Source organism: Selaginella moellendorffii, unplaced genomic scaffold (assembly GCF_000143415.4).
Source record: "Selaginella moellendorffii unplaced genomic scaffold, v1.0 SELMOscaffold_51, whole genome shotgun sequence".
Taxonomy (NCBI): domain Eukaryota; kingdom Viridiplantae; phylum Streptophyta; class Lycopodiopsida; order Selaginellales; family Selaginellaceae; genus Selaginella; species Selaginella moellendorffii.
The window spans coordinates 1,144,578-1,167,013 of record NW_003314312.1 but is presented as its reverse complement, the minus strand read 5'-3'; the positions used below and the strand labels follow the sequence as shown (position 1 = coordinate 1,167,013).

Below are 22,436 nucleotides of genomic sequence, written 5' to 3'. Positions count from 1 at the left end.
CATAGTAAGCTCTTAAAGGTGCCTGGATTTGCAAGAATTTGCTGATAGATACATTGTGTTCGATTTTTCAATGGTGCTAGAGTTTAAGCCTGCGAGGAGATGATATCGTTTGAATCGTCTTTCATCTAGAAAGAAAATCCATCAAATCACCAGAAGAAGATCCATGGATGGACGAATTACCTGACTAAGATGACGCTTTAAAGCTGCCTGGAGGGAGCTTTTCATTTCTTTGCACCGCGAGTCCCGATCGCTAACTTCCGCTAGCGATTGCTGGAGACGATCGATCAGTGCGTATGGAAACCAGGCCGCAGACACTTTCTTGCGCTTGATCACGTCAGTCGGTCTCTGGATGAAGGTAGAGAATTTTGAAACGGCGAGCACGACGAACTATTAATGCGTACCATGTTAGCCCATGCTCGGAGATAGTCTAGGATCAAAGTTGAAGCTTCTACCAGGCGTCCATTATCCACGTAAATCCTGAGTAAGGCCGCGGGATCTCCATCCTGCCCTGCCATTCCGAAAGGATTTACAGACTTGCCTCCCTGCAATAAATGCCAAAGTCAAGCACAGAAAAACCTTAAATCCTTGTGGTGTTTCTTACCTTTAAAAGGTCAGTAAGCCAAAGCGGTAGCTCCATGTTTTTGTTCACGGAAATAATTGTCTCCGCAACGACAACCGGAAGACGAGGATGCACCGGTCGATATTTCTCCTGATTTAAAGTAGAAACATATTTCTCAGGTTTGTTCATTGTGAATAGTAATTACCAGATTCCGCTGCAAAGATTGCCAATCCCCTTTAGAAGCTGCAGGAAGCTCGCCATCTGTGCTGTCTACACCAGTAAGCATCAAAAGCTTCCCATTCGGTGGCCTGCAAAGAACTGATGAGCAAATGACAAAGGAGGAATGTCACAACCTGAGGCTCGTCTGTTGGCTGCAACAATTTCTCGCAATCAGCTCAAATGTTTTCTCAAGCTCCCTAAAGAATGAACTCGTGTTATAGTCGAAGTCATAGTCAAAAGTCGCAGGTCCTTACCTTTTCAATACAGAGCCTTTCCACAGTCTAAACAGCGTAGAGAATGCGCTCTCGTACAAACCATACTGAACAAGTAGATGAACAACCTCTGAAGGGGATAGCTCTCCTGGCGACAATCAAACCTTTAACAAGTTTAACGTACGCAGTCAACAAGTACCTATTGTCGGATGCTTGATGCTTGCCTGTACAAGCTCCAACTTGGCAACAGCAAGAACGTATTGTTTGTCCAGTTCTTCAATATCGACAACGTTCTCTTCTTTGACAACCGCAACGTAGTTCACGACTGAAAAGGAAAACGAAAACATGTCACTCCATCGCCAACACCGTTCATTATATGCGTACCTCCCGTACCAGCCAAACGAGGGCGTTTTGAGGGAGAAGAGCTGGACTTCTCATCAGCAATTGTAAATTGCAAATCTATCCACGCAGAGGACGGACTTACAAGGCTGAGAGTGTTGATTGCCGCAGCAAGCCCGTTCACCTGCTCTTGAAAAGCAACCGCAACTTGAAGACGAGACTTGGACACACCTTCGTCCCTCATTCTCGCAGCATATCGATACATGTACCCAGCTGCGCGTCTGTAGTTGTGATGATGAAGGCTAAAGGCATACAGAAGCTTGTAGACGTTTGGTTTTGCGCTCACGTCAGAGTATTCTGCCTGTAAATGCAAGCACAATAAACAAATATCGAACGTAAAATTCATGCTCACCTTCCAAGCCAACTCCTGCTCAACAGTGTCGAGTAAACCAGCATACGGAAGGTCTCCACCACATAAAATCTGCTTCACAACACAATAAGAAACTTGCTTCTACACCAGGTAAAACGTACCTGCGTAGCTTTACGCTCGCAAAGGACCACCACGAATCGCCGCAAGCACGTAAGTTTCACCTCCTCATCCGGATTAGAGACGATTGCAGTATATGCTTCACCATACAGTTCCAGATCCATCGAGAACTTAAAAACGTTGGCCCACAGCCGTCCCTTTGTCCCAATGGTGTTCCTGTCGCTTCCAGCCTGATCAACCTGATCAAGTGCTGCCAAAGCAAATTGACTCGCGCCTTCACTGAGGTTGTGCTGCTCAAAAATTTGCATCACCCATTCAAAGTACTGAAGCTTCCAGGCTGCAGCAGTTGATTCAGGCAACAAACTCTTTCCTCGAAAAAGCGAATGAAACCTCTCATCGGAATCTCCCAGTGTAGCTGCAGCCCTGTAACGCCACAATAAATACCAGGATACGGGATACTGGAAAGACACCTGAGACATACCTGAAAAAGCAGGAAGCTGCGTCTTTTATTTCCTGTGATTTGTTTGATCCATTCCCGCTGCACGCACGAGCCAAGCGACAAAATCCTAGCAAATGCAGCCTGGCGCTGCACTCACCATCGGCAGCGAACACGTCGTCTAGGAACGTTTGTTCGTTCGAGTGCCTTTCGACAATGCTCAGCAGACTCTGGTTTACGACATGCAACGTGAATGTTCGGTTGCGAAAAAGGGAAAAAAGTTTTAAAAGCGCACCTCAAGACCGCGGTATTGCCCATGTTTCAGGAGGATCACCGAGAGGTCTATTATTCTCCGCGGAAAGTTCAGACGACTATCTTGGCCCACCGACAACCACGTAATAAAACCCCTTGCATAGTCAAGCAGATCTCCTTTCTCCACAAAAGCTCCACTGTGATTGCGAAAGGTCACGGGTGCTGCTTCAAAAAACGATGCCCCCAGGATTTCTGCCAAAGTAAACTGTCCAAATCCCAGACCTCCTTTCCAGGCAGTGTTGGCAGCACCATCTATAAAATATGTCAGGCAGAGCGATATGTGTATGAACACGTACCGAGTCTTAGAGATGCCAATAGCGAGTTAAAATCATCCGAATCTGGGGCTTCGCCAGGAGTTACTGTTAACCAGTATAGCAGCAAGTTGATAAGCATTGCTTTCTTAAGACGTGGTAAGATTTGCAGCTGAATTCTTGATGCCTCGCTTCCAGTAAGATTTACCTGCTTGAATAGGTAAATAAACAATGCGGTCAATGGAATAGCACTTCTATACTTGCCTGTGATTTCATGTTGATGACATAGCTCAAAAGCAAAACCAGGTTGCGGCATTCCTGATAATGAGCCCATAAAACCTGAGAGGTTGCCTGCGTAATCAACTTTGTGAAAGCGTTTCCCATCGGTGGAATTTCACAAGACTTTTGTGTGGAGCCGAACAAAAGGCATCGCTCGTAGTTCGCAATGCTGTCCAATACACTGCTCCAATTACCAGCAACGTCCTTGATAGCCAATAACTCTTGGCAGATTTTGAAGTTGAACAGCCTTTGCTTTGTGTGCCGCACCTTTTCCTTTTCACGTAAACCATCCACGCCGATGCTCAAATCCTGCCGCGGCTGAGAGCCGACATCGAGATTGTGTACGCAGGTAGCTACTAGTTGGTCAATAGAAGCACCCTTGCGTTGCAGAAGCGATTCATCGAATACAGCCAGCGGGAGTTCTCCAATGTGAGTAATAACCAGGTGCACACATGACATAAAGCGCTTGAGAACTTCACTATCATTTCCTACAGGAAGAGATTAAAATGGAAACTCAATCAAAATTATCACGCTTACTCCATGTTGTTCTTTCGACACTGCTTTGTGAGCGAATCAAAGACAGGGAGGACTTTCTCACTAAGCCGACGCATCCAGTGGTTGCATCTGCCAGGAGAACATACGGACTGTGGTTCTTCTTCCATGCCCTCGCGTACTCTGTTACAAAATTATTCCTTTGCTCAAATTGTTTAGCCTCGTCTGTGATCTGCAAAGTAACACAAACGATAAGCTGAAAGCGCTCACAAATTCTTCCCACCTTGATCGCTAAAGAGATATCTCGCCGCCAGTCCTCTTCCACAGAAGTTCGTAAACTAGAATCGTTGACAATGACACCACGCCCTTGAAGAACTTGCTGGGCTGTCTCGTGGTGAAAAAATCCTGGCTGCAGAAGTCTTCTTATCAGTATCTCCGTTATGGTTCCTTCCTGAAACTCGTTGTTAAATAAAAATAAACCAGAAGCTTTAGAATGTAAGTTACAGTTGGCAGGAACGGGAGATTATCGCCGTCGCCGATGACGAGTTGCTCATCTAGCTCCGTTTCTTGCAAAACAGAATGCTGCGGAAGCACTCCCCTGCAATTTATGTGAGCTACGTCCAGAAAGTAGAAAATAAAAAATAAAAATAAAAACAAAATCGGCGTACAGTTGAAGCTTTAAATGCATAAGATCAGAGTCCACTGTATTGTGAGTAAGGATCCATAAGCTTCCTTGCACCAGCATCACATCTACAACAACTCCCTAAAAGAAGCAATTAGCTATATACTATGCGCTGGGATCTAAGTACCTGCTCGACGGGGATAACTTGCTGCAATGTAGGCATTCCCAGCTGAAGCCCACTGGACGGCTGCGGGTCCATGGTGTAAATGCATATGGTGCTCCTTGTCTTTGTCTATGCAAAGAACATAGAAAAGAATGTTAAGTTTACGATGCACAGAAAACAATACCAGCGAAGCTTCAGTAAACAGGACAGCTAGCTGCTTAGACGCTGCAAACACGCCGTCTTCCGTCCACATCTGTGATGCAGATGAACCTGAGAGAATGCTTAGCTCTAAGACCAGTAAGCATAAACGTTAAACCATTGCCTGTCAACTCCGGAGATGGGCAGATATTGTGACTAAACAGTCGAAAGTGTTGAAGGGGATCCCAAGCTTGCAAGGTCCCGTCCTCATGAAGCACAAGAAGCACATGTTTGTTGTGAATTTCTTGAACTGCCAGACTTTTAACTGATGCCGCAGACTTGTTTCTGGAAACTCGCTAATCAGCCAGTGTCAAAAGCCTCAGAAAACAAACTCTACCTGGAAACCAGTCCCCAAAGACGTCCAATTCCAGCATCACCACCTTTGAGTTCGTAACAAATATCTACATCACAGAGCGTTAGCTTCCGTTGGTCACAAAACATCGTACCTTGCGCGAGATCGGTGAAAAGAGAGAAGCAAAGCACAGAGCCATTTCGCCCCCCAACGAACAGGATGTTTCTCGCGGCTGTAAAGGAGGTGACTTCATGAAGCCTGGTGAATTCGCTGGAAAGATCCCGAACCATCAAAGTGGAGTTTGATAGAACGAAATTGCTCCACAGCTCCATCGCCACTGGAAGCTTGACGACGTACACGATACCCGACGCAGCCACAATGGTGATAGTGAAGTTGAGGCCCTGGCCATTGTTAACCTGTAAGAGAGTAGTTCTTAGCTCCTGAGAAGAACGAGAGAATTCCCTTTGGAAACTTGCCTCGATGGGAAATATTCCAGCGAAAGGACACAAAGCTTCGCTAAACAAAAGCCGTAGGCCATAGCCCGGGAAATCTTGCTGGGGCGAGAACTGCACGATCTCCATTGCCGAGGGCGAGGATTGATGAATGCGCCTAGCAGAAACAGCGAATGCAGCCTCAAGAAGAAGGAGAAGGAGATCCCACACTCTCTTACCAGATGATGAAGCAATCCCGCGCTTTGCTGGTCGCGCTGGGAACGAGCGCGGCGCCAGCGGCATTGATCGGCGCAGGGCAGCAGCACGATACCGCCGGTGGTAATCTCGGCCCCGGAACACCGACATTCGTCCATCGCGTCGCCTCGCTTCCCACCAGCGGCACCTCCATGAAAGCCCTAAACCCTCTTCCAGGGTTGTACGGTAGGCAGAGTTTGTTGTACGGGCATCTTCCGCGAAGCAAGTTTAACCTCGTCAGTATAAAAGCGAGAAGAATTTACATGAGTAAAGTAAGCAAAATCGTCCACTCTCAAACGAGTGAATTCTCTTTTTTTACCGTTTAATCCACCCGGCCATCTTTCGATGTTCTTCGCGGCGCCAGGCCTTTGGCCGATAAGCTCTCGGTCAGCTTGAAGGAAGAACTTCCCACCGCTTCCTCGCCATCGTCCCACTCCTCGTCCCAGACTTTGTCCCACGATCCATCGTCTTCCACCTCTAGCGCAGTCCCAGCTCCATCTCGATCTGGAGCTCCCATCTCCAGCTCCACATATCTGTGCTCGCCCGCGCTCGATTGTCCCGTTTTCTTCACCCTGTAGCGGCAGTAGAGCCAAGATCCCATCACCAGAACGAGTGCCGCGGCTAGCATACTCAATCCCACCACCGGAGTTCTCAGGGCCGAGTAGCGGAATCCACCCAGCAACGTTTTCTTCTGATCGCTGTATCCGAGATTGTGAGAAGGAACTGGGAGTTTGCACGACTCGGTGTCGGATTTCACTGTGATCTGGATGGAAGATTGGAGCTTGGCAGCTTCTGGATCGACCATCTCTATCTTCACCTGGAAGAGATGGTGATAGAGAGCATGAAAAAAGAGAAAAAAAACTATCTAAGACTTACTTGGATCTCTTTTCCATCGGCTGTGGTTGTGAGCTCCGAAGGATCGGCGCTCAAGAAGCTCGGTGTGATCACTTTCACTTTGACGACTTCGTGGCTCTTGATCACAAGAGAGAGCATTCCTGCGAGAATCAAGGAAAGAACTATCAAGCTAGAAAAGAAAATTCTTGCCTACCATCGCTAGAATCGCCGGGAGAAGAGAGGCAAGCGCGCATTTTAAGACCGCAACAGTGACCAGGATCTTCTTCCTCGGCCTCCGGTGGAGGTTGAGCTCCCGTCGATGGCGGCGGATCCTCCTCCTTGGTCTGATTCTTGGAAGAACCGGCAGTAGCATTGAAATCTTCCTGTAGCATCCAGAATCCATTCTCACCGCCTTGGCATTTTCCCACAAGAATCTTACCTTGGACTCGATCTTGGACGGCGGCGGGGGCGGCGGCGGCGGTGGCGATGGCGATGGCGGTGGAGGAGGCGACTGATGATCTTGATCTTGGCCTCCTCCTCGATCGACATCGCCATTAGCATCGCCTGATCCAGCCTTGCGCGACGATTGAGCTGCGCCGAAAATGCACAGGAGCAAGAGAATGGCGAGCAGCGCGGGGAGCCTCCCATGGAATTCCATGGCCGATAAACCCTAATAACATGCCTTCCTTTCTTGGAGGTAAAAAAAAGGTTAAAAGTTTTAGGGTTTATCTCATTGGCGAGGGCGGCGGCGTGACGCGATCCCCTTGGCGCCATGGGGAAGAAGCCGAATCCGCGAGTCTTCTTCGATATTACCATCGCTGATGATCCCGCCGGAAGGGTTGTGATGGAGGTGAGAGCTCCTAGTGCGCGTCCATCGATTCTTCTACTAATGTGGGCGCATTTTCTACGCAGCTCTTCGCCGATAAGGTTCCTCGCACCGCGGAAAACTTCCGCGCTCTGTGCACGGGTAAGTCTCCATCGCATCGCGCTCTGCGAAGATCAACGATTCTCATTCTTTTTTTGGGGGGGACTTCCTCACAGGCGAGATAGGCAAAGGCAAAGAAACTGGACAGCGACTACATTACAAAGGCTCTATCTTTCACAGAGTTATCAAAGGTTTCATGGCTCAGGTATGTGGTTTTGTTCTACTTTTCGGCTGTGTGTGACTTAGTGCATGGCAAGCAGGGCGGGGATTTTACCAAGGGCGATGGTAATACACACTTGTTCATTGCGATGTAGCCGACCATTTCTCATCTCCGATTCCTGCAGGAACTGGTGGAGAAAGTATTTACGGTGGCAGATTCAATGGTTTGTATTTCTTTTCCTAGCGTGCTTTAATTTTTTTTTCCATTCTGGCTCTTGTAGACGAGTCCTTCGTTTGCACTCATGACACGCCTGGAGTTTTATCCATGGCGAATGCCGGACCAAATACCAACAAGTCACAGTTCTTCCTCACATTTGCACCTGCGCCACATCTTAACGGGTGCGATTTCTTCTTTTGCGCTGCTTTTTTTTCATGAATTTTTATTCAGGAAGCATGTGGTATTCGGCCGTGTCGTAGAGGGTCTCGAAGTGCTCAGAAAAATTGAGTTACAGCCTGTTAAGCCGGTGTCGAACAGACCTTTTGATACGATCAAGATTGTTGATTGTGGGGAAGTCTCTGAGAACAAAGTTGCAGCAAAAGGTATAACGGTGTTTTTTTTGCACAGTTGTTTTAATGCTCTCTATTTCGTAGAGAACGAGAAAGCCAGCAAGAAGCATAAAACGGTCAACGAATACTCATCCAGCGACGAAAGTGAGGACGACAGAAGATCGAGGAGAAGGCGCCGGAAAACTTCAGACAAGAAGAAGAGGAAAAACCGTCGGTATTCTGACACAGATTCGGAGAGCGAATCTGAGCTCTCTCCGTCGTCGTCAGACACATCCAGTGAGGAGGAAAGGCGCAGAAGGCGAAGGCGTTCAAAAAAGGAGAAATCGAAGAAGAGAAAGGAAAAGCGGAAACACAAAGATAGAAAACGCCGAAAACACAATAGGTTTGGTCTACCTCGTACTCTCCAGGAATGTACGCTTACTTGCTTTGTTTCAGGTCGGACAGTGAAGCAGGAAGCAGTGCAGAATCGGAGAGTGACGCGGAAAAGGAGCGGGATAAGAGAGGAAAAGCCAGCAAAGAGCGTCAGGATGTGATCAGTGTTCGTGCCGAGGAGAACAAGGCCGGTCGAGCAGAGGCGCCACCTCCAAAGTCATCAAGGTAGAAAGATGATAGACAATTAGTCTGGCTAACATTTTAAGACAGGAGTCAAAGTGCTAGTCCCGTCCATCACAAGGAGGCAGTCGCGAGGCGGAGCCGCAGTCTGAGCAAATCCCGAAGCCGAAGCCCTGCAAAGCGAGCCGCTCGAAGTGTGACACCCCCGCGGTACATAAGTCCGAGTCCAACACCTTCACCTCATCAAGGTGCAACACCTCGCCGTCATCGGAGTCCTCCATCACCTCCACGACGTAGGAGTCCTGCGCCAAAGCGTCAGACTCCACCACCTTCGCCGCGCCGCCGGAGCCCATCTCCTCCACGCCGCCGAAGCCCGACAGCTCCACGCCGTGCTAGTCCCGATCGAGAAGGCAGAATCCGTCGAGGCAGAGGATTTAGCCAGGCTTACTCCTACGCTCGGCGCTACCGCACGCCATCGCCGGACAGGTCTCGTGGATACAATGGGGGCGGAAGAAGCAACAGGTAAGCTCATTCCCAGCTTTTTGTTTTTCCTTCTCCTCTGAGCTCTTTGTAGCAGGAACTACAGGCACTATTCTCCAGCCCGAAGGCCCAGAAGTCCTCCAAGAAGGTCAGTTCTTGGTTCTCTCTCTCTAGCTTTGGTGGTGAATGTGGGTGGCCATTTGATTGCCAGGTACCGGAGAAGCTCTAGCCGGAGTCGCAGCCGCAGTCCAGAAGATCTTCGCCATCGACTTGGTCCTCGAAGAAATGGATCCCAGCTTCCCAGGAGGCCGACTCGGAGTAGATCTCGGACGCCGCCGCCACGCTCGCGAAGCTCCCGGTCGCCAGCACCACGCTCGCGGAGGTCGCGGTCACCAGCACAGCCTCACCCGCGGAGCCTAGTTTCGTACGGTGATACCAGTCCGTAGGAAAACTTCTTCTTTTCTTGTGAATCTTGTGTTCTTTGTTTTGTGAAGCGAAAATGTAGTTAACTGCTTTGCTAAGCTTGGATATTTTAAAGTATTTTACCGTTAATTCATTTAAATTAGTTTTATGTAATAATTTATAAACTTTCTTAAACACTTCCTAGTATATTTTCTTTTGTTCATAAATTATAAACATGTGTATAATTATGAACTCTCAATTGATCACTTAGATTAATAAGAACCGTCGCACAGCAATTTATTTATTAAAACCACGTAACTTTGAGAAACTCTCTAAGGGATTCTCTTCTTCAACCGGGCCAGAATCAAAACGAAGCACGTTATTCCAAGCCACCCACAGCCTCTCCACAATATATGCTACTACGTCTTCCACACCCGACGGTGCCGGTGAAAATGAGCGCTCCTTGTGAGTCCGCTTCTGGCAGCCAACTAAACTTCCCATCTTCCCCTCATCCAGCGCAAGCCACAGATTGATGCTGAATGGCACACAGGGCGCCAGGCTTTCCAAGAGCCACACGCACACCACCTCCACCACCCTCGCATTGCCATCTTTGAATGGCCTGCGGCCGAAAAACCACAGCAAAGTCTCCGCAGCGATTGTTATCAGGCGCTGGGCGCGCTGCTGCCAACTGAGGCTCGGATCATCCTCCAGAGCTCCCAGCTTGGTGTGGAGCTCATCAATATACTTGCCCAAGGCATCAGTATCAGCTTCAGCTTCTTCACCACTACCGTGATTCATCATCACAAGCTTGTGCACCTTGACAACATCATCCAGGCTGATGAGGACTCCCTTTTCTTGCCTCGTATCCATGTAATCTGCAGCAGCAACCAAGCCCGCAGGGATGGCGCGGGGACCTTCCCTGGGGTCGTAATTTAAACGTAGCATCCTGGCCCTGGTGGCACCTGGCTCCAGCGTAAACGCTCGCGGAGCCACACACAGGTCTAAGAATTCCAAGAGCTGCATCTGCTTTCCAAGCTCAGGGTCAGGGACCTCCGACAGCTTGGGATGCACGCCCTCGATTTGTTGCAAGAGTTTGGAGGTGCCCACCTCTGGAACATACGGCCAGGCTCTTTTGCATCCCCACCGATGCCATCCGGGCAGCTCTGTCGCCCATGATCCCAGAATGGGCAATTCCTTCTCCATGATTCTCTTGACTTTTCTCAAAGGATTCTCTTCTTTAAAGACCTTGTGTGTGGCTTATATTCTCGTGAGAGGGGGATGTACTTTCAAGATCACCCTTTTACGTGTATATATACTTGATAAACTTCTCCTCTTTAGGTCAATTTGAAATGATGGAGGCAGTGGCGAGGACGAGCCGAAGAAGCCGAAGAAGCCCAAGCCCTGCAAAGCGAGCCGCTCGAAGTGTGACACCTCTGCGGCACACAAGTCCGAGTCCAACACCTCCACCTGGTCCAACTGGAACACCTCCCCGTCATCGTCGGAGTCTTCCATCACCTCCACAGCGTCAGAGTTCACCACCTTTGGCGCGCATCGGGAGCCCATCACCTCCACGCTGCACATCATGCCGAAGCCCACCACCCCCCAATCGGAAAGGAAGAATCCATCGAGGTAGAGGATTTAGCCAGGCTTACTCGGATGCTCGGCGCTACCATACGCCATCTCCAGACAGTTCTTGTGATGGTGGAAGAAGCGCCAGGTACAGGAGTCGCAGCCGCAGTCCAGAGGATCTTCATCAACTTCATTCTCAACGAAATGAATCTTTGGAAGATTATGGAATTGGAAAGAGTGACAAAGAACAATGATTAGGACAGCTTACTTAAAATGAATAGTTATTTTAAATAGTTACCTTTTCTTGCTTGTAAATTTATTCTGTTCTTTACATCTTTCCATCTCTAGTCTACCATTTACTTATATACCTCTTAGAGACTTCTCTTTTTTATTGGAAATGATGCGTGCTTTAAATCTATATTCTAAGTCACTATACATTGTTCAATTTCTTCTAAGCACAATCCCATGTATTTATATGAACGCATGCCATTCTCTAGATCCCAATTCCTTGCATCTTTCCTTGAAAACTCCTTTGGAGATGAACTTTGAGGTTTAGATGTGTACAATAGCACCCTAAACTCTACATAAACTCTATGGAGCTTTTCTTAAGCTCTAGATGCTGATTCCTCTTCACTCAAAATATTCCTTAGGAATGTCCAAATCTAGAGTATTCTTTCCTCTAATTAAGGGAATATAATCCTCAGGAAAACAAAAAATAAATAAAACAAAATGAATCATTTTCCATAAACCCAAATAAATCTGGAATGGCTTTGTACAATATGAATATTCTATTGGGCTTCTAGAATAAATTTAGACATGATTAAAAACATCTTGTAAAGGACTAATTTATGTTCTTAGTAAAAACTCAAAATAAAGTTTTAAATTTTAACATGATATTGATTTGATCTATTTTTCTTCATTTATATGTGTAAATGGATCATCTTTATAAAATGCTACTTTTATTTATTCTAGTAAAACTGGTTTTAGGAGTAACAAATGTAGAATGGGGGAAAAATAATACACTTACTGAAAATGATATTAACACCATTATCACTGAATATGAAAAACTTTTATCTCAACTACAAGAATGGAAACAATATCCATCAAATTTTATTAACTCAAGTTTTATAGATATTGATGGAGGAGGTGTTGTAATAAGAGTACAACGTTTTGCTATTGGACATTGTTCAAATGGAAATACAGAAGATAATTCTATATTTGGGGGGTCTCTAAGAAGGTCAATAAGAGAAGTATTAATAAAATTTTCAAAGGATATACTTAAAGCACGGTCTGATGAATGTAAAATTATATCTAATAAGTTTTCAATTCGTTATGCATTAGTAACTCGTTGGAAACCTTTTAATATTACTACAAACATAAATATAGATTATGAGTATAAAACAAATTGTCAAATTGCTCAAAAAACTTTAAATGCAGGTTTTTCTGATCATATTTTGTATAGAGGTCAATTTTTAACCTCACCAAATGGTAAAATCATATTATATTTACAATATAGTTGTAAACTTGCTTTGTTTTCTGAAAAAAATGTTATATGGGAATCCCCTAATGAGAAATATTATAATGGCCATTGCATTCTTAATATTCAAAATGATGGTAATTTAGTATTATATACAGAAGAAAGAGAAGTGTTATGGTCAAGTAATAAATATTGTAATCAGCAACCAAAGTGCTTTATATTTACTTATCTTATTATTCAAAATGACTGTAATATAGTAATTTATAAAGCATTAGCTGAAACTAGTGTGTGGTGGGCATTAAACAGTTATACAACTTGTTTTAATAATAACAAATTATAATTTATTTTTTATTTATATTCTTCTACCCTAAAATGCTGTTCTCAAATCTAAGTAGTCTGTTAACTTATGACGCAATTGATATAATTATAGCAAGAATGTGGTGATCTTATGTATCCTAATAAAACCCCATGCTTTCATTTTTATAAATTGGTAAAAGTTAGCATATTCTTTGCGGAGAGAAAGAATCTTTTAGCTTTTAACGAGCAATTTGGCGCCAAAATTTAGGGCTTTTAGGCTTCTAGGGCGCTGGCGCTTGGTTCCCAGCTTCGCGGCTATGGACAGCGTTCCAGGGCGGCAATGATCTCCATTCGCAGCAGCAGCAGCATTTCCACGGCGATCGATACTTCCCGACGGCCACGCTACAATCTCCGTCTGGATCAAGGCAGCCGCGAGGTCACAGAATACCTAGATCTCCTCCTCGCCTGCGGCCGGAGCAGGAATCTGGGCAATGGCCGGCGCTTGCACGCCAGGATCGTGGCCACCGGGCACCAGGACGTGATGTTCCTCGCTAATCACATCCTCATCATGTATGGCAAATGCGGGGGCATGGAAGATCTCTCTCGGGCATTCTCCGAAATGAAGAGAAGGAACATCGTCTCGTGGAACGCCGTCATCTCCGCCTACGCACAGAACGATCGATCCAGCGACGCCATCGTGATCTTCCTCCGGATGCTCCTGGACGGGATCCAGCCCAGCTACGTGACCTTCACGTCGGTGCTCAACGCATTCGCCGGGCCGGAGCTTCATCGCTGGGCAAAACTCGTCCACGATCTGGCACTCGAGGTGGGCTTTGGATCGCATCCAGTCGTCGCCACCGCGCTGCTCAACATGTACAGCAAGGTGGGCAGCATCGATCGAGCGCGCCAAGTCTTCGACGAGCTCGCGATCAAAGACGTTGTCAGCTGGAGCAACATGATCGCCGCGTATGCCCAGACCGGGCACGGCACCGAGGCCCTGGAGATGTTCCACCGAATGGACGCCGAGGGGATCCAAGCCAACGTGATCACCTTCGTGGCCGTGGTTCACGCCTGCGTTCTCGTGGCCCGGATCACCGACGCGCGGACCATCCACCGCCGGATCATCGAAGCGGGGCTGGAGAGCAACACCGTGCTTGGCACCGCGCTGCTCAACATGTATGGCAAGTGTGGCGGACTCCCGGAAGCCAAGAAGATCTTCGACAAGCTCACGGAGAGAGACGTGGTGGTGTGGAGCGCCATCCTGGAAGCGTATGCCCGGCACGGTCATCCCCGGGTAGCTCTCAAGCTCTTCACGCTCATGCAGCAGGAGGGTGTGAGGCCCAACGACGTAACTTTCGTGGGAGTGCTCGAAGCTTGCTGCCATGGCGGCTTCGTCCCCGAGGGCCGCTTCCACTTCGCATCGCTGGTGAGAGATCACGAGCTGAGACCCACTGCCCACCACGTCCACTGCATGCTGGATATGCTGGGACGAGCCGGGAAGCTGGAAGAGGCCGAGAGTTTCATCGCCCGAATGCCCGTCAAGGAGGAGGCCATAACTTGGTCGATCTTCCTGGGGTCGTGCCGGAGCTATGGCGATCTGGAGCGAGGCAAGCGCGCTGCCGAGAAGGTGTTTGAGTTTCTTCCTCACTGCCGAGCGGGATACTTGACGCTGGCGAGCATGTACACCGACGCAGGGATGCCGGAGGAGGCCGAGGCCGTTGCTCGTCTCATGGAGTCCCGGTGCCCGAAAAAAGAGCCGGGCTCGAGCAAGATCGTGGTGAGAGGCCGAGTTCACGAGTTCTGCGTAAGAAGTCAGTGGCATCCACAGGCGAAAGAGATTTACTCGTACCTGGACGTGCTCCACGCGCGAGCTCTCGAGCTGGGATACGTCCCGGACACGCGGCCACTGCTGCTCGGGAGCGTGGAGAGAAAGCTCCACAGCGAGAGACTGGCACTGGCATTTGGAGCAATGAGCGTTCCTGGTAAAAGAAACTCTCCCATTCATATTATAAAGAACCTGAGAGTGTGCCGGGACTGCCACGAGTTCACAAAGTTCGTGTCAAGGACCATGGAAGGTCGCGAGATCATCGTCCGGGACACTAGCAGGTTTCACCTTTTCAAAGACGGCGTGTGTTCTTGTGGAGATTACTGGTAGACGAATCTTCGAGTTCGTGGAGGCCAATCCAGTCATTTCACTTCTGGTACTCGAAGAACATCTGCCACACGGAGTAGTTAGCACCAGTGGAGACATCCAACCCGAAAAACAAACTCTACCTGGTGGACGAGCGAGCAGTTTGGCTGTGAATCCGCGCAGCAAGTAGCAGCACTCGAGCAATCAATCCCTTCTCACGACGGCATGTCCACCGCGACATGCTCCGCCGAAGCCTTCCTCCTCGACTTGAAACCGCAGCCCGGTGGCGAAGGTGAGAACTCAAACGGCAAAGCCGGCAGCTCGGCCTCTCCCGAGAAGATCTTCACCACGTCACTCATCGAAGGCCTGAGCGACGGCACCCTCTGGAGGCACAGCAGCGCCAGAGATATAAACAGCGTTGCCTGTTCCTTGGAGTAGGCTCCGGCCAGAAGAGGGTCCACTAGATCCAACCCCCGCCCCGCTTGAGCAGCATGGCGAGCCCAGGATATGAGATTCGCTCGCTCAAACTCGCTCAGCGGCGCCGCTACCACCTGCAATGGCCTCCGCCCCGACACCACCACTAGGAGCAGCACCCCAAAGCTGTAAACATCCGACTTCTCAGTCAGCACCCCACCGCCACCATACTCTGGAGCGACGTAGCACACGGTGCCGCGCATGCTCGGCGTGGAGCTCACGCGGCTGACGAGATCGCCAGACCACCAGTCCCGGGAATGCGACCGCGACCTCTCGCGGCGGCGGCGCCTCGTTAGCTCCCCGCTCAGTGACTCCCTGCTCCAAGTCTCAAAGAGCCTACCACCTTTCCTGTTGTTGTTGGTCTCGTTGCTCGTTAGTTCTCCAGACCACCACTCTTTGCCGCGCTGCATTTCACCACTCCACCACTCTCGGCTGCGAGTTCTAACCCGTCTCCGGCTGTGATCATCGCTGTTGATAAGAGCAGCAGCAGCACCACCGGAGTTGCCCAAGGTTGCTAGCAGTTCCATGCTATTGCTTGGATTGTTGGTGTTGCTGTTAGTGTCGTTGGTGTTGATGTTGGTGTCGCTGTTGGTGGCGGCCTTGCTGTTGTTAAAATCACCGGAGTGATAAAAAGTAAACGATTCCTCGCTCATGCTCCTCCGCTTGATGCCTCCTCCACCACCATTTTTCAATATCTCCCCACTAAACTCGTCCGGACCATGATACTCCACAGGCTGATCCCGATCTCTCCTCCACCAATCCCTGCTACTCTCCCTGCTCACGCTCATCGCCAGCTTCTCCTGCTCCTTCCGCAACTTCTTCTTCCGCTTCTGCTCCGCCTTGATCCTCTTCGCGAGCTCGTCATCGTCGTCACACTCGGCCCACCACTCCAAGCTCCCGGACCTCGCCTGCTTCTTCTTCTTCTTCACGTTGTTCTTCCCCTCGCTACTCGTCCCAGCCGCCGCCGCACCAGCGGTACCGGAGCTGGCTGCATTCCAAGGCCACTCGCGAGTCCTCGACCTCCCTCGCCGGTTCTCACACGAGACCCAGTCCACGATATACTCCCGGATGCTAAACTCCCCACCACCACCACCCTGCTGACCACTGCTTTCCTGTTTCCACCACCAGTCTCGGCTCCCATTGTTAGTGTTCTTCCCATTCCCAGAGCTTGGCGAAGCCGACGCTTTCCTCTGCCCCCAAGGCTTCTTCCTTCCCAGGAAGTTCTTGATCCCGGCCTGTCCCTGCCCCGTGCCATCGAAACTTATCTCGGACCGGCAATCGATCTCCGAGGGGCTGATCTTGCTCCAGGTATCGGCCTCGGTCCCATACGCCGACTGGCTCAGCTTGCTCCACTCCTCGTCGTCGTCCTGCCCGCCTCCAATGCTACTCGGCGTCGCAGCTCCGCCCCGAGAGACCTTGCCAAAGTCGTCGTTCTCGTGATCCGCGGCGGCCTGTTTGCTCGGCGAAAGCACCGGAGATTTGCTGTCGCTGCTGCCGGGATCACCGGCCTGCAGCTCCGGCGATCCTTGCGACTCCTCGCCAGATCTCTCGTTGGTCGTCCTCTCGTCGCCCTCCTCCACATTCTTGATCGTCGTGTGGTCGGCGGAGCCCACCGGATCTGGAGAAGCGGCAGTGGCAGGAGCTCCACGATCTGGAAGCACTGGTGGATCGCTCTCCTCGTCCTCGTGCTGCTCAAGAACCCTAGTTGCCGGATGAGCCCTAGACTGGTGATGATCCTTCTTCCTCCTCCTCTCTCGATCCCTGGCGATGCGCTGCGATCTCACGCGCTCCCGCTCGTCCACCGCCGCCGATTCCTGCGTCTTGACCCTGGCCAGCCCAAAATCCGCGAGCTTGGCCCCGAAATCCGCCCCTAGCAGCACATTGCTGGGCTTGACATCGCCGTGGACAATCGGGGGCTCGCATTTCCCGTGAAGAAACGCCAGCGCCCTCGCCACATCCGCCACGATCTTGGCCCGCCGCTCCCACTGGAGCACCACGCTGTGCTTCTCGTCGAAGAGGATCTCCTGGAGGCTCCGGTTGGCCATGAACTCGTAGACGAGCATCTTGCGCTTGGAATCCGCGCAGAAGCCGATCAATCCCACCACGAACGGGCTGCTGGCCATGCTCCCCATGATCGACAGCTCGTTCATGAACTCGCGCTCGCCCTGGAGCGATGCCGTGTCGAGCTTCTTCACCGCGATGTGCTGCCCGTTCTTGAGCGTCCCCTTGAACACCGAGCCAAATCCTCCCTGCCCGAGCTTGTGGCTGTCGCTGAATCGTCCAGTCGCGGATCTTAGCTCGCGGTAGGAGAATCGCCGCAGCCGGATGGGGCTTTGCTGCTCCGACGCTGGGCTGATCGTCCGGGCGCTGGATCTCTTCACCCGGCGGTACACCAAGATCACGAGGACGAGCACCAGGAGGAGAAATCCCGCCCCCACGGCCGACGACACGATTGCCGCGGTGGGACGCCGCTGGCTGCGGCGCTGATTCGATGCCGCCTGCTGCTCGAGGAGCCCCGGCGGCGACGATGATTCTTTGTGCTGCCCGAGCCTGGCGCTGGAAGCGTTGCGGTGCTGGTGGACCGCGGCGATGATCCGCCGAGCCATGGCGACGATGCTTCTGTGCCTGCCAATGCGTCGCCGAAGATCATGCTCCTCGCGACTGTTGCATTGATTCTTTGGCGCTCCTACCTTGTTCTTGCGACGAAATCCCTCGAAATATCGCTGCCGATGGATCGATGCCTCGCGATTTCTGGCGCCGCCGCGCGCCTGGAGGGGTGATCTTTCCCCCTACCTGTGTTCTTCCCGAATTCCCTCGAAATATCGCTGCCGATGGATCGATGCCTCGAAATTTCTGGCGCCGCCGAGCGCCGGGATCCCCCGGCCGACCGGAGCTCCAAGAAACGAGAGAAGCGTGAGCCCTCGGCTTGGGGCTTCCCTTTCTCCTGTCTCCGCTCTGGCGCTACCGACGAACTGGAGTCAATTCCTCGCACAAACTCTCATAAATCCGATCGATCTGGACCTCGCGAGCCTCCCTCTTTGAATGCGATTGAATGGCGCTGGCGGAATGGACGAATTACGCTGCCCTGCGTCGGCAATCCCAGCGCCTCTCGTCAAGAACCCTAACAGCGGCGAGACAATGGAGAACAGCTCAGCAGCCGAGAAATCTCTCATGCGAATGGCGTGATTCGCTTACCACATTGCTAAGCAAGGCCGCGAATCTCCCATTTTTTCCTCTCGCTCGCTTCCATCCCAAGCGAATCTCGGTGGAAACAAACAAGGAAAGAGAGGAAGAACTGCAAGAAATTTGCCCAGAGCTCGGTGCGCTGACTCCAAAGAACGCTGTAGGTTTGGTGGAGTTTGGGCCAGTGGCATTCATGGCCATGCTCGTACGGCGCCAATTCCACCCCATTTAAATGGATGGAATGGAAAATATTCGAATGGAATTCATCATTGCCACACCCATGGTTTGCGAGCCTTTATTTTTATATCCTCGGTGGTGGTGCTTAAATGTTTGGGCGCCCACCATTGAAAGGTGGTGAAAGATCGAATCTTCCTGGCCCACGCAGGCGAATATCCGTGGCCCTTCTAACATTTTCCTAGAGCTAGCCTTTTGCCTTTGTTTACTCGTGGCAAGAAACTCTTGTCGTCAAATCCATAGCGTGTTGGCAATGCATCGTCTTCGCCGCCTTGGACAATGGAAACTCTAGGCATTTTTCTAACTCGCTTGGAGTTGGATGGAGTCAAACTCGCATGAGTGCTTGTTTGTTTCCATTCGGACGAGACGAGCTCGGACTCTCCATCTCGGACTCTTTTTCTTCTTCCCCTTCTCGGGGCCCCTGGACAAAACAAAAAACAAAAAGCGTGAGATTTGTTGGTGGTTGCTTGGTTGTTGTGACGAAAACTAGACACTCTGCTGGAACGGAAATGTAAAGCTCCAAAGAAGAAAAAAAACTTACAGAGCTTACGAAGCTTCTTCTTGCTTAAGCTGAACAAATCGATTGTTGTGATGTTTAATAGCCTGTGTAATCTGTACGAGAAAAGCCTGGAGTCTTTGTACAGCACCACGACGTCACAAGGCCTGCTCAAATGCAAGGAAGACCATGTGGATGAACGCAGCAAAACATAGCTTAGGGTGTTTGCTCGCGTCGCACGGAGACGATCAAGTTGTCACTGCTCGCTGCTCGCTGCTGCTGCTTGCTCTGCTCCAGACAGACTAAAGAAAAGCAAAGAGGAAAAATCAGGAGCTGCGAAAGAAAAACAAGTAAAAAGAAGACGCACCTCTGTGTGGTGGTGTGCTGCTTGTTGATCCTCGTGTTCTACGGCATGAGTATGTCACAACGCGTCCCCAGATCCGACACGAACTTCTCCAGGGCCGCCGCTGTAAAGCCGCTACAGTTCTTGAGATTCAGAGCTGTCAAAGAATCGCACATCTTCTGGATCGTTGGCAGTGACTCGTCCGTCACGCGGCTGCAACCGGACAAGGACAGCGTCTTGAGAGTCGGTCCGACGGAGATCACCACCGCGACAATACCATCGTCGGTGATGGAACAATTGGACACGTCCAGTTCTTGTAAAGACCTGCACTGGCTGGCTAAGACCCCCACGCTCTTGTCGCTAACCTTGACACAGCCGTCCAGTATCACTGTCTGTAGCTCGAAGCACTTCCGCGAGACGCCAACTATTGCCTTGTCTGTTAGCTCAACGCAGTCGCTAAGGTTGAGGAAGACTAAGCTCGAGCCACTGGTCTCTAGAAACGCTAACAGTCCCGTGTCGCTGAGCTTGCTGATCCCACAAAGGTCCAAGTGCTGAACCGCAGGGAAGACGAATCCAGCCATCTCCAGACACCTGTTTCCGATCCCTTCCGAGTGATTGACAACCAGCGACTTGAGGCCGGAGCATTTGAAAGATGCGGAAGCCGTCAAGCTGGAGTCTTGAATCCCAGAGCACTTGCAAACCTGGAGACTCTTGAGCGTCTCAGCGGTGGTTGTCAGGACGGAAGCCAGGCCAGCATACGTGATGCTCCGGCACTTCTCTATGTGCAGTCCCCTCAAACGCTGGCAGCCATCCACGAATGCGCAAAGTCCCTGATCGGTAATGTTGTCGCAGTCGATGAGCAGCAGCCTGTTCAGGTAGCTGCATGATTTTCCCAGGCTCGACAAAAACTGGTCCGTGACTCCATGGCAGGCATTTAGAACGATCACTTTGAGATACTTCAGGCCGTCCGGAAGTGCAAGGCTGATGAAACCTTCCTGCGTCACGTCTAGCCCCGAAAAAACCAGCTTTGTAAGCGACTTGCAGTGATGCGTAAGAAATGCCAGGCCCCGGTCGTTGATTCCAATCTTTTCCAGCTTGAGCTTTTTCAGAGCTACGCAGTGCTTGCTTACCGACGTTATCGCGTGGCTGTTGATGTTGGAACACCTGCTTAGCGAAAGCGTCTGGAGGTAACAGCAGCTCTTCGCAATCGCCTTGATACCGGCATTCCCAATCCCGTCGCAAGACTCGATGCTCAAGTTGGACAGCCGCAAGCATCCCCTGGACACCGCCTCCAATCCAGCATCGCTGACGTTGGGACACTTGAGAAGGTCCAAGCTCTGGAGAAGCCGGCAACCTCTAGCAATGCTCTCCAGCGAGCTATCTCCAACGTTTGGACAATCCCACAGCGTGAGCCCCCTCAAAGCATTGCAGCAAATCCCGATGGTCGTCAGCCCGATATCAGTGACACCCTTCGCAGAGCGCTCACCAGGTCCTCCTCGAATGACCAACTTTCCGAGACCACCGTGAGCACCTGTTCCAACAGCGATGGCGGCCAGCCGGACGTCTGTGGCTTTCTTTCCTTCCAGACACCGAGAGAGATCACCGAGAGCCCAGTGAGGCTGCTTCTCCAGCGTCCAAACTTCTTCCTGTGGAGCCGAGCCTGCTCTACACGGCTGATTCACTGCGTCGTCCGAGTCCTCTGAACATACCTCTCGCGGAAGTTCTTGCCGAGGCATATGCGTAAGTAGCATGAGCCATCTTCTACACACCGAAGCGCAGCTAGAGCGGTCTCGAGCCGAGAGGATCGATCCAAATATCACTACCAGGATTTCGTCCGGAATTCCATCCATACTACTGCAGCTACTGCCCACCTCTTCGTCGATTCTCGGCCTCTTGCAGGAGTGATTGCTCTTGGTCCTCTTCCAGTGACTGCCGCTCTCGCGATCGCGCAAGAAATACGCATCGTCGCCCGTCCACTCCGCCACCTGACAGTCGCTCGCCTCCGCCGAGACCTCTTCCCTCTTTCTCTGGGATCGAAGATACTGTTCACTCAACCTCACCATCAATCTGACCAGAATCTTGTGGTGCCGGCTCGATAGAATGCTTGCTCTGGATTCACTCGCTTCCCTAATGGCCATTTCACTCTCGCATTGAGCGAGAAATCCCCCAAAACTCTCGCACGCCAATCCAGCAATCGTCGCGGAGGGGGGAATTCACGCTACCTGGAGCTCTCGCCGGTCGATCGACGAGGATGGAGCGCCCCGTCCCAGATCCCTGAAAATTTGCCTTAGGGTTTCGCCGATGATGAAAAAAGAGAGCAAAGACAAAAGGTAAAAGAGACACATGATGCCTCCACTAGACTTCCGCCACGTGTACAAAAGGCCAGCTGGCAGGCTTTAGGGTTTATACCATCGTCTTCTGCGATTGATCCGCCGGGGACGAATTTTCGAGCGCTTCATCGCTGTGTTCTTGCGATGGGTCGCTACGTCCTTGGGATTGATCGCTAGTGGGCGATTCCAGTGCTTCCTTTTGCTTCTCGCTCCAGTATCGCTGGAGATCTTGCTTGAAAACGTAATTCCCCGACACTACGCCCGCCCTAGAGTTCCCAAAGCCATCAATCAATCACGCATTTGCTTCACTTACAGCACCGCGCCGGCGATGAGCGGCAGAGGTGTTCGTCGCATTCTCCAATCGCCCTTCCAGGATTAGGGCAAACATGACTTGACAATCCAACGGTTTCAAACGTAGCGAATCTGACGGACCAAC

The 22,436-nt window shown here is 50.7% G+C and overlaps 6 protein-coding genes across 9 annotated transcripts; 2 read left to right on the top strand and 4 right to left on the bottom strand.

The window, feature by feature from the left end:
* Window positions 1-7: 7 nt before the first annotated feature.
* Window positions 8-5,730, bottom strand: LOC9634245 (nuclear pore complex protein NUP160). Its single transcript, XM_024686962.1, has 26 exons — window positions 5,532-5,730; window positions 5,338-5,470; window positions 5,016-5,277; window positions 4,907-4,970; window positions 4,694-4,854; window positions 4,556-4,641; window positions 4,396-4,500; window positions 4,255-4,349; window positions 4,091-4,184; window positions 3,870-4,037; window positions 3,632-3,818; window positions 3,080-3,582; window positions 2,861-3,023; window positions 2,548-2,816; window positions 2,298-2,482; window positions 1,861-2,239; window positions 1,742-1,810; window positions 1,375-1,690; window positions 1,190-1,315; window positions 1,033-1,138; window positions 913-975; window positions 765-867; window positions 602-709; window positions 402-542; window positions 181-345; window positions 8-125 (listed from the first exon to the last, which is right to left on the bottom strand). Exons 1-26 carry the CDS (start codon window positions 5,699-5,701, stop codon window positions 84-86), a joined length of 4,263 nt encoding a protein of 1,420 aa, XP_024542730.1. The 5' UTR covers window positions 5,702-5,730; the 3' UTR covers window positions 8-83.
* Window positions 5,731-5,765: 35 nt separating this feature from the next.
* LOC9634857 lies at window positions 5,766-7,040 on the bottom strand. Its single transcript, XM_002981856.2, has 4 exons — window positions 6,821-7,040; window positions 6,596-6,764; window positions 6,424-6,542; window positions 5,766-6,364 (listed from the first exon to the last, which is right to left on the bottom strand). Exons 1-4 carry the CDS (start codon window positions 7,037-7,039, stop codon window positions 5,870-5,872), a joined length of 1,002 nt encoding a protein of 333 aa, XP_002981902.1. The 5' UTR covers window position 7,040; the 3' UTR covers window positions 5,766-5,869.
* Window positions 7,041-7,096: 56 nt separating this feature from the next.
* LOC9634244 (peptidyl-prolyl cis-trans isomerase cyp11) lies at window positions 7,097-9,620 on the top strand. Of its 2 annotated transcripts, none has more exons than XM_024686967.1 (12): window positions 7,097-7,231; window positions 7,294-7,348; window positions 7,423-7,511; window positions 7,567-7,591; window positions 7,651-7,689; window positions 7,747-7,864; window positions 7,914-8,065; window positions 8,117-8,414; window positions 8,468-8,629; window positions 8,675-9,106; window positions 9,162-9,212; window positions 9,276-9,620. In XM_024686967.1, exons 1-12 carry the CDS (start codon window positions 7,154-7,156, stop codon window positions 9,508-9,510), a joined length of 1,734 nt encoding a protein of 577 aa, XP_024542735.1. In that variant the 5' UTR covers window positions 7,097-7,153; the 3' UTR covers window positions 9,511-9,620. The 2 variants fall into 2 exon arrangements, with proteins under 2 accessions (XP_024542735.1, XP_024542734.1); XM_024686966.1 differs by having other exon boundaries at window positions 9,159-9,212.
* Window positions 9,621-12,974: 3,354 nt separating this feature from the next.
* Window positions 12,975-15,023, top strand: LOC9634243 (pentatricopeptide repeat-containing protein At3g46790, chloroplastic). Its single transcript, XM_002981963.2, has one exon. It carries the CDS (start codon window positions 13,150-13,152, stop codon window positions 14,962-14,964), a length of 1,815 nt encoding a protein of 604 aa, XP_002982009.1. The 5' UTR covers window positions 12,975-13,149; the 3' UTR covers window positions 14,965-15,023.
* LOC9634242 (receptor-like serine/threonine-protein kinase At2g45590) lies at window positions 14,793-18,766 on the bottom strand. The gene is made up of 2 exons (XM_024687021.1): window positions 15,084-18,766; window positions 14,793-15,025 (listed from the first exon to the last, which is right to left on the bottom strand). The coding sequence occupies exon 1, from the start codon at window positions 18,018-18,020 to the stop codon at window positions 15,156-15,158; it is 2,865 nt and encodes a 954-aa protein (XP_024542789.1). The 5' UTR covers window positions 18,021-18,766; the 3' UTR covers window positions 14,793-15,025; window positions 15,084-15,155.
* Window positions 18,767-18,878: 112 nt separating this feature from the next.
* On the bottom strand, window positions 18,879-22,387 carry LOC9634241 (EIN3-binding F-box protein 1). 3 transcript variants are annotated; one of them, XR_002993823.1, is made up of 4 exons: window positions 22,314-22,387; window positions 19,695-22,266; window positions 19,373-19,629; window positions 18,879-19,252 (listed from the first exon to the last, which is right to left on the bottom strand). XR_002993823.1 is itself a non-coding variant. In XM_002981853.2 (2 exons), exon 1 carries the CDS (start codon window positions 21,806-21,808, stop codon window positions 19,733-19,735), a length of 2,076 nt encoding a protein of 691 aa, XP_002981899.2. In that variant the 5' UTR covers window positions 21,809-22,387; the 3' UTR covers window positions 19,331-19,629; window positions 19,695-19,732. The 3 variants fall into 3 exon arrangements, 1 of the variants encoding a protein (XP_002981899.2); XR_002993822.1 differs by having other exon boundaries at window positions 19,695-22,387; XM_002981853.2 differs by lacking the exon at window positions 18,879-19,252 and having other exon boundaries at window positions 19,331-19,629; window positions 19,695-22,387.
* Between the last annotated feature and the right edge of the window lie 49 nt (window positions 22,388-22,436).